The sequence below is a fragment of the Aythya ferina genome (assembly GCF_964211825.1).
Source record: "Aythya ferina genome assembly, chromosome: 22".
Classification (NCBI taxonomy): domain Eukaryota; kingdom Metazoa; phylum Chordata; class Aves; order Anseriformes; family Anatidae; genus Aythya; species Aythya ferina.
The window spans coordinates 5,661,581-5,675,146 of record NC_140320.1 but is presented as its reverse complement, the minus strand read 5'-3'; the positions used below and the strand labels follow the sequence as shown (position 1 = coordinate 5,675,146).

At 43.4% G+C, this 13,566-nt stretch overlaps 1 protein-coding gene across 1 annotated transcript in view; it reads left to right on the top strand.

Moving 5' to 3' along the window:
* LOC311422524 (uncharacterized protein) overlaps positions 1 to 12,723 on the top strand; it is a gene marked incomplete at its 5' end in the record, with an annotated part of 48,987 nt that extends 36,264 nt beyond the window's left edge. Inside the window, 17 exons of the mRNA XM_084495670.1 lie at positions 45 to 177; positions 574 to 726; positions 1,118 to 1,244; positions 1,451 to 1,662; positions 2,379 to 2,541; positions 2,942 to 3,024; positions 3,848 to 4,008; positions 4,264 to 4,417; positions 4,801 to 4,988; positions 5,089 to 5,167; positions 5,660 to 5,791; positions 6,361 to 6,696; positions 7,023 to 7,132; positions 7,328 to 7,443; positions 8,625 to 8,739; positions 9,334 to 9,471; positions 10,799 to 12,723. Coding sequence (XP_084351796.1) covers positions 45 to 177; positions 574 to 726; positions 1,118 to 1,244; positions 1,451 to 1,662; positions 2,379 to 2,541; positions 2,942 to 3,024; positions 3,848 to 4,008; positions 4,264 to 4,417; positions 4,801 to 4,988; positions 5,089 to 5,167; positions 5,660 to 5,791; positions 6,361 to 6,696; positions 7,023 to 7,132; positions 7,328 to 7,443; positions 8,625 to 8,739; positions 9,334 to 9,471; positions 10,799 to 10,987 — 2,589 coding nt within the window. The 3' untranslated portion in view covers positions 10,988 to 12,723. The remainder of the gene's footprint in view (positions 1 to 44; positions 178 to 573; positions 727 to 1,117; positions 1,245 to 1,450; positions 1,663 to 2,378; positions 2,542 to 2,941; positions 3,025 to 3,847; positions 4,009 to 4,263; positions 4,418 to 4,800; positions 4,989 to 5,088; positions 5,168 to 5,659; positions 5,792 to 6,360; positions 6,697 to 7,022; positions 7,133 to 7,327; positions 7,444 to 8,624; positions 8,740 to 9,333; positions 9,472 to 10,798) is intronic.
* Between the last annotated feature and the right edge of the window lie 843 nt (positions 12,724 to 13,566).

The following is a 13,566-nucleotide window of genomic DNA, read 5'->3' as shown; positions in this document are numbered from 1 at the left end:
GGCTGATCCTGTTAGTGATCAGTGTTCCCCTTTGCTTTTAACAGGAGGTGGCAAATGTTCTGGGCCCAGACAACCATGTGCAGAAGAGCCAGCGGGTGCATTTGGTTCTGTTTAGCCCTGGTGGAGTGCTAGGTTTTATTGTCTCCAGCACAGATGTTTTGGATGCGTTTCTCACAGGTAAGGTTTGAGAGCTCCTCAGGGTGAACTGAGATCCCAGCCAGGCTCAGCACTCAATTTACTTTCAAGTCTGCACAGCAAGAGGACAGCAAGTTGGCACAGAGAGGGTATTTATTGTCAAATTAAGATTTTAGGTTGATTTTGGCCTTCCAAAATTGCAAAAAGTAAACTTCCTTTGGTGGCAAATCTGTTAGTATGTGTGCGGGCTCTCAATTCCAGTGTAATCCTGGTGCCTGGTAGTGTCATTTAGAGTAGAATTTGGGCTTGTGTGCTCAAACCATCCACAGATACAAAAGAGTTCTGCATTGCCAAGGGCTGGGTGTTATCACATGCTGCTTGTTTTCCAGAGTTGATGCTTTTTTTTTTTTTTTTTTTTTTTTCTGTTGCTTGTGGCAGGCAATTTTTCATCAGATCAGGTGCTGCAGAAAGGTTATAAAGAGCAGAGGGCTTTCTTCAAAGATACCCATGCTTTGCCCCTCGTCCCTAACCCACTGATATGTCTGGAAGCAGGAGACACAATCCTTTTCCAGCTTAGGATCGATTTTCACAGTGAGTATTGCTTTGGTCTGTGTGCTCGTTGTGGATATATCAGCGTTCAGAGCAGTGACTGTTCTTGTGGTAGTGCTGCATGTACGAGCACATCCCTTCACCTCCCAGACTGTCTTGCCTTCAAGGGATTCCTCATCGTTAGTCTAGGCTCTGCCAGTGACTCATCTGGTGTTTTTACATTTTGACTGGATTTCTGTAGGCTACAGATAATGTATTTCCTCTGTTAGAAGAGTGTGTTTGCTGGGTAGAAAAACTGCTGGGCAGTTCAAAGGAGCTGACGCTGTATGGCCCTGTAAAACAAACGCAGTCACGAAGCACTTTGTGAGACCACCAGCAGCTCTCCTAACTGAAGTGGGTCAAAGTTGCTGACGTTGTGCTGAACTGTTCCCAGATCGCACATCCAGCCATTACCCAGTTTATCAGAAGCAGCATCTTTACAACAGCAACCCCAGCTGGGATTTTGGACCCTTCCGAAGGCTAGACCACCTCGTCCAGGAGACTCGCCTCAACATCTCCTGGTAATATCTGGTGTGACTAATTGTGCATGTGTTAGGTGCAGGATTTGAGAGTGAGTCTTTCACATAATTGCTAGGTCCTTGGCAGCGAACAGCATGTGCAAATACAGAAATCTGGCGTGTTCATGTCCGTGTACTTAACTGTCATCACTGCTGCAGGCTAAAGGACACTTAGATCAACCTGTGCCTTCCTTCTTTCTCCCTTTTAGGTTTGCCCATGTTTTCCTGGAATCTGGGACATATGTTTTCAGGGATAGGACCATTCAGGAACACTTCTTGATTGTGACTGTGAATGAAGCAAATGTGGGCTGCGGCCCCAGAAATGTGTCCTTCCAGCCCTCTTCTCTGTTCCAGCTGGCCAGACATGGGGTTCTGAAGCACCAGGAGCTGAACTTAGCTCCTAACTGGGCTGCTATCACAGGTATAGCCAAAATGCTGGGGGATTTTGAACTCTGATGCTTTGACATAACCTTCATTGTACCTGCTTGGGTGTGTTTAAACCAGCACTTCTTAAGAAATGCCATCAATCCATGGGCTTTGTCATTTTTAATCCATTTCCCCTGTCAGTTTTTCCTTCCCGAAGTTCACGGCTCTGTAGCCAAGAACCTGCTTGTGGAGGAGCAGAAGGGAGAGAGCGGGAAGGAGCAGTTATGTTTCTACCCACACCCTGCTTGAAGAATTCAAGTAATTGAGGGCTTTGTTTCCCTTGGCATGAAAGCAGAAAGTGTCAGTATGTTTCCATGATAAACTAAACTGAAATTAAACGCATCATTTAAGAGTTCACTAAAGGGTAACCAGAAGGGCAGTTAAGGTCTTTTCCCAAAGCCCTACCTCTCTGTAAGTGTTCTGCCTGTACCAGGCTCTTGTCCTTCAGAGAGAGGACAGAAAAATGATGGAAATGAAAGCAGGAGTCTTGGTTCTCTTAACTACCTGCAGGGAAAACATTTTCTCTCCTTGCCTGTGTGTACCAGATCAGGGAGGGGAGGAGCAGAAGCCTATGTAATGAAGATGAAACTTGCTAAATGTTGGTTTCTGTGGGAAGGAGAGCATTTAGTGAAGTGTAAAGGGAGACAGTGCTGTTGACACAAACTGCTTCCCGTGTTTCTCACTTCTTGCCATCCCTTGTGGCTTCCTCAGCGGTGCTCTTTGTTCTGGGCTTCTTAACTGTGGTGCTGACAACCCTGGCTATTGTGCTGCAGCCCACTGTGCCCATCCTTAACCCCCTGAAGAGCTGGAAGCCACGGTGGAGGAGCCTGGGTGAGCCACACATCTCCCCAGAGTACGTCCTTCTTAAAGACAGGTAAGCTGCCTTTGGGTAGTAGATAAGCAGCAGCTCACGCCTCGATAGTACCAAATCATGTCCTGCTGCACTTCTGACTCCTTCAGTCCCCAGGGCTGGACTCCTGGCCAGCAGCACAATAGCCTGAGTTTCTGGCTGCATGGGAAATTTCTTGGTGTTCCCCAGCAGTGTTTCAACTCTCTTCCAGCACAGTGCATGACAGCTCTACCGTGCCCTCTGCACAGAGTACTGTTCTAAGAACTGCCTGACCTAGGCTTCCTCTGTTTGTCTTGAACCTAGAGAAAAAAAATGTTCTTCTGCTTGAACTGAAGTAGTGATAGGGCAGTGTCTGATTTGACCAGGGTGAATGTGTATGGCAGACACAGAGATGCCCTTCACCAGCTTCTGTCCTTGCCTCTAGCCTGCAGTACTATCAGACACTTGGCCCTCGTGGTTCTGGAGAAGATACTGGCTTTGGAAAGAAAGGAGCTGCACATAAGGAAGGTGAAGTGATGTGCCAACCCCAGCTGTTTTCCCATTGCCTTCTTACCACTTGCTCCCCATTCTGTGTCTTCTGTTAGCCTGGTATGATAATTTTGATACCTGCTCACCTAGAAAGATGTTCACACATGGTCACAGGCACTTTTACTTCTGTGTAGTAAAATATGTAGATGTTTACACACACGTCTTTTTATTTTAGGTTCACTTAATCTCTTCAGCTGGGGACTGTAACCTCCCATCATTGGAATGAATTAGTGTTGTTTTTTTTTTTTTTTTCCATTAATGTGTTTTGTTTTTGCCCTCCTAGAAGATGCGAGGGCAAGTGGCTAGCTCTGAAAAATAATTTGGACCAACAGTGGGTTCAAATGATTAGTGAAGAAAAAAAAGATCTTTAACAATAATTCCCTGGACTATTCTGTTGTTTATTCTATTCTCTGAATGCATGTGATTCGTGGGCCTAAAAAGGCCTTCGATGACCTAATCTTGGCAATTTCAGGATGTTCACAGCACGTCTGGAGCCCAGTAGATGGCACTATCTAGTGGTGCTGAGAACAGTTCATGGAGAAACTACCACTCACAGCTACAAATCTGGTAGAGAAGTAGCACCCTGACAGTTTACTGGACAAGTTAGAAGTTGATAGTAACGCTCTGTCATCCTCCCCCTTACTAGGGAATGAGACCTTTCCTTACGTGTCTTGCCTATTCATGGTATTTACTCTCAGTACACAAAACACTGTTGCCTCCTATGGATAGTGAGTGCCCCTTGGGGGGAAATAGAATAGATTTGTGGCCAGTGGTCAGGCTTGAGACTTACCTCGTGTTTCAGAAGAGTGTTTTGCAGTGAGAGATCTGGAGGATTTCAGTGTTCGCACCCTGTATGATAAGCTGGAGGATCAGAATTTGCACCTGGCATCTCAGCTAGCAAAACACAGGATGGATGTGCTGGTGTTTTACAACGGAGTCAGGCAGCAGATTCAAGGTCTCACGGTCAGTGTGAAGAAACAATTGAGGGAAGGGGAGTCTTGGAACTGTGAAACTCGTGAGATGGATGGTTCCCTTGAAGTGGGGAATGATAGGTCTTACTCCCCACTGTACCCTATTTTGATTTTATTGTACACTAATTTTTTATTGTACCCTAGCATAAAATAGCGTGTGCTAATCTCTGTTTTGATATGAGAGCAAGAAAGTGAAATGAATGGATTGTGAGGCTTGCAAAGTAAAACGCTATTTTGTTGTAAACAGGACATGGTGCAAGCACTGGACTCTGATGGCCGGAAAATCTTTGCCAGGCAAAGGATTTGCGGGCATAAACCTGCAGAGAGCAGCTGGGCAGCAGTGGGTGTTGAACCATGTGATGAGCACTGTAGCAGCAACTTCCGAGCAGTAGGGCACACAGGTGAGAGAAAGGGCAGAGCAAGAGAGAAGCGGAGCGGGAAGGAAGAAACAGTGGAATGGTTTAAAAAAAAAAAAAAAAAAAAAGACATGTCTCATACGGATGAGGCTGTGTCTTCCAGTGTTGTTGTAATTCTTGAAGAGTTGACAGCCTGTTGACAGAATACAGGTCTGTCAGCTTAGGCACGGGTGAGCACAGTTACAGCACCTCCCAGAAGTCCAAGCCTAATGAGTATGGCAGTGTCTGGTCGTCTTTTTAGGAGGCATCTTGAAGCCATCTGGGGATGTTTCAGAGAAAGGTGCCTGCTCTTGCTTTTGCTCTGGTGATGACAACTTGACAGATGGTTCTGTAGAAGTCCAATTTAATTGCTTATTGGGTTCCATTAGGTGCACCGTGGCAAGAGGTAACAGAGTTAATGAAAGCTCTGGAAATCCTTCTTGGGAGAGCTCAGCACAAGAATATCTCTGTGAAACAAGAGATGGAGCATCAGGCCCAGGGACAGGATGCACCGGCAGTTGTACCCTCACTGGGCAGCCTGGACAGTGAAAGTAAAGCAGAAGTAGGGGAAGGGCAGGTGAGTTGTAGGTGTCTATTGCAGGGCCATCTCTCACCTTTCTGCAGTTTTTTTCCACCTGCCCACTTCTTTAACTCTTGGGCCTTCTTTTATCCCACAGGATCATGAGCTGCTTCAGCAATATGAGCTTTTCTGTAGAAAAGGTACTCTTTTCAGCTTCTCTGGACATGACGAACACAGTGAGTATGCCATGGTTACTCAACAAAGGTCACAATAGAAGGCTGACTCAGTGAAGCCTAGGTTAAGAGAGGATCTGTATTTTGCTAACAGAACAAATGTATAATCACCTTTCCCCGTTGATGCTATTTCTACTCGCACATAATTCTTTTCATTGAGGTGGATAACTGGAAAATTCTCCAGTTTAGTAAAGCTACTTCTGCCCCCTTTTCCTTAAAAAGAGGGAAACCAAGAACCTTTCATCCCCACAGAGCCCTTTATACCTCTAGATTAAGCAACCACCTGGAGGGAAGAGATTGAGCGTCACTATACTAATTAAGTATGAGGAGGTCAGGAAAATTCTACACCATCAGTTCTGTGACCCTCACAGCTTCCAGACAGGCATTCTCTCTGCTGAATGAAATACTCCTTTGCGGCAGCATGTTTATTGCAGTCATCCAGCCATGAAGAGCTTCTTTTAGCTTCAGGTGTTAAAAGTGTCCTCCCGTTTTTAGATCCCCAGCTGGCTTACCTGACTGAGCTGGAGGTGGAAGGCCTGATAGCAGCTTCCCCCCTTGCCAAGACCCTGTGTGAGATCAAGCAAGCTTTGGTGAAGCTGCAACAACCTTCAGACCGTTGTAATCCAGGTAACAAAGCTTAGTCTGTATTGCAGTGTCTGCTTCCCTATAGGGGATAGAATATAAGGTTACAAGACTGGCTGGAAAGAAGTCCCTCATCCTTGCTGTCTTGGTAAAGCATTTGCACGCAAAAAATGTCTGCTGCTGAGCTGCTGGGCATTAGAAGGAAGTCACCATAAGACTGATAAGCCAAACAAAGTGCTTGAATAATTCACGTGTGTAGACTGAAAAAGCCAGCTTGCTTGGCATGTGGCATCAGGGAGTTCTAAATCCTTCTGTAAGCAGAATTAGCAGCAGGCCAGGTTTCCTCTGCCAGCCTTTTCAAAGAACTCCCAAGTAGTTACTGGCATGTTTAGGGGGCTGGGCTACCAGTGCACTCTCAGACAGTGTTGTGATGGAAAAGAAACTGTGGCTTTGGAGTCTTGCACAGGTCATGGCACAGGGCTGCTGCACAGTGAGCAGACAGCAGCGAAGACGTGAATAAGAGGTGTGGCAGACGGCTGCCATGTGCAAGAGGACAAGATGGAGCATTCAGCTGGCTTAATATGTACCTCAACAGCTGTTTTCCTGCTTTTCAGAGAAATGTTTAAGTGACAGCTCCCCAGAAGATACGAGGAGTGCCCTCATCCCCACAGACCTGGCCAGTTTGTCACCTCACCAGTTTGTGGTGTACCGCTTTGGCTGTGCAGTGGTGCACCTGTTAATCGGGGCCTGCTCATGCCCTGCTTTTGTGCTCTCACTGGCTCACTCAGTTCCTGCCCAAAGTCCAGGCCAAGAGCTTCTCCCAAGCCCTGGGGACTGCTACTACGATGCCACCACGAAGTACCTCTACGTACGTGCAGCAAGGCTGGAAGATGCAGGGGAATTTACTGCTCTTCTGCTGAACGCTGTGGCGTGGATCACAGCAGGTACAGGTGTGAAGAGGAGTGTGTAGCCTGTGCTAGAGGCAGTGTCTGGTCTTCACGTTGGTTCTGCATGTGGGAAATGACACCTTGTGTTGAGATACGTAGGTAAATAGGGGGGGTCCTGTTCCCAAAAGCAGGCAGGATTTTATGAAACCTAGGAGCATCAGTTTGGTTTTGTTTTTTTGTGTGTGTCAGAAAATGTCTCTGTCATGGATAAAGGGTATACTTGTACATGTTAAGTGTGCAAGAACAGGAAGAAGAATTGCCTCTGATGTTCTGACTTAAAACAGTCTTGATGTCAACAGATATGTCCTGTTCCTTTTCCTTTGCTTTAGGTTGTCCCTCAACTGGTATCGGTCATTCCTGCTTTCTGATGGAGCTCAACAGAGCTATCATGGCTCTTGCCAACGCTTTTTTCCAGCATTCATGGGGGATAACAGAGAAGGTAAATGTGGTGATTTCCTCTAATGGCAGCAACTATCTAACCTGCAAACCTGAAAGCCAGGAGGCAGAAGCAGTATAAAATGATTTGATTTTTTAGGAACTGTTTTTTTTTTTTTTTTTCTGGCTGAGCCTCATCTCTGGAATTGTGATGTTCTGTGCAATATTTGGGTGTTTGATTTTTTGTCTCCAACTTCAGCATTCTTCAGGAGGTTGCTTACCTGTTCATTTTGACCCTCAGAAAGTGCTCAAAGAATTTGTCAGCATCAGAGTATCACCGCTCCCAGGTGTCAAGGAAAAAGCCCCAGAAGAGAGGTAAAACTCATCAACAGGTTGCTGCCAGAGAAACAGAAGCATTCATACTATGTATAATGATTTACTTTGTCTTTCTAGACAGTGGATATGTTACTCTTCTGTTTTGGGTGGCAACATGTTGTTTCTATCAAAGTTTGTGCTTCCCAACATCCTGTTTTTTTCTGTTCATGATCTGGAGTCCTGAATCAGCTTTGCTGTATTGGTACAGATTCAGAATTCCATTATGAAGATCAATTTCATCATCTGGCTTTTAAGCTCTAGGAAAGTCATTGACCAATGCCTCTGTTTCCTTTTTTGCAAACCTGTTCCTACGTTTTTTAACCAAGGAATGGGTTAAACAGTGAAACAGACATCAGGATTTCTGAATTGGTGTCTTTGTTGTGAATATGAGCAGGACAGAAAGAGAATGGTGTAACAACTTACTTTGGGAACTAAAGTCTTTTATCACAGATAGAAAAGGTAGCTATTCTAATGAAAAGTCAGCTTTAAATCTCTCATTTAATAGCAGAAGTCATATGCTACCAGAGAGAGAAAAATATTTGATGGAAATGTTTTCATTTGTTCTAATACAAATTGCTTCATATTCTGCTGCAAAACTATTACTGCAGCTGACGCTTTTCTCCTTCCAAATGGATTCAATTCTGGTCAGTTACCTGCAGTCATTTGTTTCAAATATTCTTCAGGCATATAACTGAAGCAGAGAAATCCCTTTTGCTAATCATAGAATCATTAAATGGTTTGGGTTGGAAGGGATCTTTAAAGACCTAGTCCAACTCCCCTGCCAGGAATAGGAATGCCTCATACTAGATGAAGTTTCACAAAGCCCTGTGCAACCTGATCTTGAATGCTTCTTATTTGGGCAACCTGTTCCAGTGCCTAATCAGCCTTGTGGTAAAAAATGTCTTCTAATATCAAATCTGAATCTAGCCTCTTTCAATTTGGAACCATTACCCCTTGTCCTATCCTTACAGAATGTGGCAAAAAGCCTTTCACTGTCTAATCTACCAGACTTACTTGGAGATATAGGATGAGATTGTTCACAGTGCTATCCTGTATGTTTGCCTGCCTGTCTTTCTTCCTTCATTCATTCTTTCCATTCTTCTGAAAAGAAATAGATAAAATATGGGCTGTACTTCTGTGATTCCTTCTGGAAATTCCTGTCATGTTTATTTCCCAATTAGGGTGTCTAATCTGGAAAAGTACCAGGCCCTTAAGCTGCAAGTGGAGACCCAGGACAGGATGGAAAATTCCCAGAAAAGTGACTACAACTGGATGTTAGATTCCTCTCCTGTTAAGGTCAGTCATTCATTTTACTAGTTTTTCTCTGACAGTCATCCATCAACATCTCTAGAACTTCCCCTGATATTTTGAGTGTGCAGGGGAAAAAAAATGAAAAATTCTTTAGTGTTTAGGAAGTTAAGAATTTCTGTTTTCTCTTTTAACTCTCACTCTATGCACAATGATGATAGTCATCAAAGATCTCAAATTATGTGTATTGATTTAATACAGAGTCTTTAATACAGAGAGTCAGTTCAGAGAGTCTTAATTCCAGAAAAGTATGAAGTCCTTATGCTCTAGAAATTAAGTATGAACACCTAAACTTTTTAGTAATTTTTTGACAATCTTGTTCAACCTCAGTCTGACAGACACATTAAATTGATTGGCCAATGTCTGCAAAACAACAGCATCACTCCTGCATTTCTCTCTTGCTACAACTCCTGCTAAGAATTTGCGTTCAGTGAGACATCTTCTTTACTCGCAGTTATGACATGACCTGTATCCTCTGAATTGGCATGCCTGTCCCCAAGACTGACTGCTCCCTGCTAAAAGATGCTGCCATTGTAGAATGTGTGTTCGTTGTTTTCCATGAAGGTATTTTGTGTTCTCTAGCTGAAGGTTGCAAAACTGGAAGAGAGGCTGGATGAGCTAAATGAGGAGTTTTTTGACCTGACAGTACGGGCCTTGAGCATGCAGGAAGATGGGGAGTCGTTGGAGGAGGAACTGAGAATGCAGGAAGAGGCATTTACGGTATGAATCAGCTTTTGCTATTTAGTCTTTGACCAGCCATAGAGCAGTGGCCACAGCAGCTCATCTTTACATAGGCACATGCCCTTGTGATTCAGCTTCATTGCATTGCAGAGGTGAAGGAAGGTGAAAAAGGCACACCAGCAAACACGTGCTTGTGCCAATCAGTTGCATTCCAATCTGAAGCTCCAGTATCTTTATTTCAGAGTATTAGACAACGGAAGAGATTCTTTTTTTTCGCTTAAACATAAAGATTGTCTTTTCATGTAATCGGTTCTGTCAGGCAATGTCCCCTTACTTAAAGTTTTTTTGCAAGATAAGTAGTATAACTCACGTACTCCATGTTCTTACAGTGTAAGTATCAAGGTGAGCTCAGTCCACAGCTGTGGTTTCAAGCTAACGAGTGAGAAGCAACAGCTTGAATTAAATGCTGTGCTTCATCAACAGAACCTGGGAATCAGGCTTCCTTTGTTCTCTTCTCATCTCCATGCGTGATACTGGATAAGTCCTGTAAATTCCTTGTTCGTTAGTCTTTCCATTTATTTCTCAAAAGCCACTATGTAAGCCACAGTGATAAGCAGATTCCTTGAGTCGTACGAAGAGTGACACAGCCTATCCTTAAGCTATGTAGTGGAAAGCAGAAGTGCTGAGAATTCAAACACTGTGTAGAATAACATGATATTGAATGAAATTACGGTTTTTAAGAGAAAGCTGTGGAGAACAGCCATTCAGATACAAGTCCTTTTATTTTTCTTGTGTCTTTTGGTCTCCCAGCAGGTACTTTCAAAACCACAGGGGTTTTGTTTCTTACGAGCTCATTTGTTAGAGCTTTTTGGTTCATCACAAAAGATTCAGGTGAAACCATTATAATACAGCCAAGTTCTGTGATCTTAGGGAGCAGTTTACCTGCAAGAGAATAAGAACCCTCTTCCTTTTCATGTATACCTGTTTCTAGCAGTAAATAAAGAATTAAAATAAGCTGGATGTCTTCTGCACTGAGTATTTACCTCCAGCTGTTGCTGAATTTTTAGAGTGTGATGCCTAGAGCTTGAAATTATTACTGGTGTGGCTTTGATGTAATAAGGCGTGGGTTGTTTGCCGTATTTTGAAATTCAGATACAGTGAGCTCTGTAAAGGTCAGAATGTGCAATGAGTGTGCCCTATGAAGCTCGCTACATGCTCTTGAGTCACTGTGTCAGCGTATAGTGCTGGCAGTAGATCCTGTCCCAGACCTGTCCACTGGGCCAGGTGGCCTCGGTGGTGCCTTAGCCATCCCTTGATGCTGTCCACTGATTCTACACTCTGCTTTTGTTTTGATTTTCTGTAACAGACTGCAAGCAACAAACGAGTGTGGGGAGCTCAGCAATATTCAGAGCTGTTGGATTCTTGGGCCACAAAGAGGGATGAAGCCCTGCTGCTGGAAATAAGGAAGAACTGCATTGCTCGGAGGATTGAAGAGATGGAAGCAGAACTATTTTATCTTCAGCAAAGTAAAATAGGCACCAGCTCATTTCCTTGAGGAACCTGGCTCATAAATCAATAGCTAAAGGCAGATTATGGGAACATGTTTGAATCTGTGGACAGAGTGCTTTATCTGAAGTATCTTGACAGATACATACGTAGTTGGAGTTGCACTTGGTCAAATATGTCACGAATAATCCATATTCTGTTTGCTTTAATTGGTTGAAGTACATTCACGCTTACCCTCAGTCATCAATAATTTTCTGGGCTTGAGAGGAAAGCTGAAGTTCTTAACATTGTTTACTAATTTCAGAGTTTTCATTGCTAAATCAGTAAAGCAGAAAAAATGTGAGGCTGTGGGTCACCCCGTCTTACCAGTGTATTCTGTACTGCCTTTTTGATCTCTGATATCAAGGATAGTTGTGAGGATCTTTTAGGTACAGTTCAGAGCAATACTTCAAAGCCTTGCCCAGCATTTCTATGCTGCCTATGCATGTTTTCAATAGAATCATATTGATCTCAATAAGGTCTGCTGGCAGAGACCTTGAAGGCCTTTAGAGGTGTGATGTTTGGGCAAAGAGTATGCTTAAATCATTCCCTGTAGTAGAGAGTGCAGTAAGCTGGGTATCTGCTGGTGTCCAGTGCTCTGGGAGCTTAATCTTTAAATAAAGTATATATTTCCTACCATTTCTACTCTTAATCTGTCTTTATGATGCCAGGAGACCCTGACTGCAGAATAGGCTTTGTTTCTGAGGAGTGAGATTGGACTCAGCACACCTGCTGTCTCTTTCTGCACAGTATTCCTTAGCTCCAGGTGAAGCAGCACAACATAAACTTGCTCATCTGTGAGCTAGCACAATGCCTTGGCAAACCGCATTGGTAGGCTTCAGCCAACTGTTTCCAACAGCAAAGTCTGCTCTTTTTTCATTTCAGTGTTTACTGAATTGCTTATGTGTGAAGAGGTTTGTGAACCCACTCCTTCCTGGTTCCAAAACACAAACCTGTGCTTACTCATTCTGCCTTTGCATAACCATAGAGGGTATTAAGAGGGTGAGACTTAAGTGCCTGGGAGCTTATACAGAAGCTCTCAGCTTTAGTTCCATAAACTGGTGTCTCTCCTCGATCCAGAGGAACTGCCTGTTTTTTGCCCTCACCTACTCACTTTGCTGGTTCCACATTTTCTGAGCTTGCTCCCAGAAGCACAGGCTTTGTTGTAGTTCCTTTGCACCTTGGGAGAATTTAGTTATTTGCTGACACCTTGAAGGGACTTTCAGAAAATGAGAGGATTTTAGGAAGCAAAATGTACCTACATGCAACCATTACAAAACACCGTGACTGCCTTCTTCTGGGATATATAGTAATGAAAAGGCTGTCATTGCTCTCCTAATTGCTTTATTTTCAGGTTATCAGCAGATATAACAGTACTACATTGACATAAGTATCTTCAGTGACTGCTGTCTCTGTAATATCCACTGGAAAATACAGTACACAGGTGACAGAGTTATCTCTGTGTGCTGTGCTTCCAGCCAATATTTGTAAAAGGCATGTCGGAAGGCCGTAGCAAGTGAAATCTGACAATTTTTTTCATTGCAATAGTTTTCCAATGAAAATAATTACTTTTATTTTAGATCAAAACAAAGATATGTATGTAGAGTTTTGCAGATTTTTTTTTCCTTTTTCCCCACTGTTGTTTTCTTAACAAGTACACTTCAGTTATAAATAAATAATTCTGTGTTTCAAATTCTTTTTTTTTCCACAAAATAAAAGATGATCAATGAAAAGACCAGAATTTCACACAGTGTTTTCTTTTCATGTTCTGTTGATGGTTACTGAAAGAAAGAACAAATATAAAGAGGAGTGGTGCAACCATTATTTTTCTTCTTCTTCTAAAGTATTTACTGTTGATAGCTTTTTTTCTAGTGTTCTCTGAAACCTTCTGGAAGTCAAGCTCGTCTGGAGTAGCTCTGAAGTCCCCTCACGTTTGGAAGGCTGCTGTTTCCCTGAGACTGCTGATAAGAGTGACCAAGTCCAGGGTGACTTAATTTGGAATTCGAAGAAGGATCACAGGGCTGTTGGTTTTCCTTCAGTTGTTTTGACTTATGCCTCTCTTAATAGAAAATGAAAGGCCCTTTTCAACATTCAGGGTAAAGTTTAGCTTCTCACAGAGAGCACCAAACATGGCTGTGAGTGTGAAAAGGGAGGTATGGTGAGTTCCCTGAGCAGGAACCTCTCCAGCTTACAGCTGTGTGTGGCTCTGAAGCAACACCTGCTGAAACTGGGTGGTTTCTGCTGCTTTTGTCTTCCAGTGTGAAGCTTATCAAGCCTCCTAGTGTGTTAACAAAGCCAGACAATGTTCCAGTGGTGTGTGTCGCAGTTACTGAGGCCCACCTTGGCTGTGCTCATTATGTAGTTAATCCTTGCTTCTCATCCAGATAGAGCTCGATACAGTGCTTTCAAATGCTGTTGGAAGAAAAGATCCAGTGAAAACAACTAATGGGAATGTCCATCCGAAGAAAATGTCCAGTGAGGATTTCATTAGGATGTCAACGCAAATGAAATGCAGTACCAGTCCGGATCTGCTGGCAGAGTCTCTGCACATTTTCACACTCAGTACTTAAGTACAGGCCAGTTAATTAA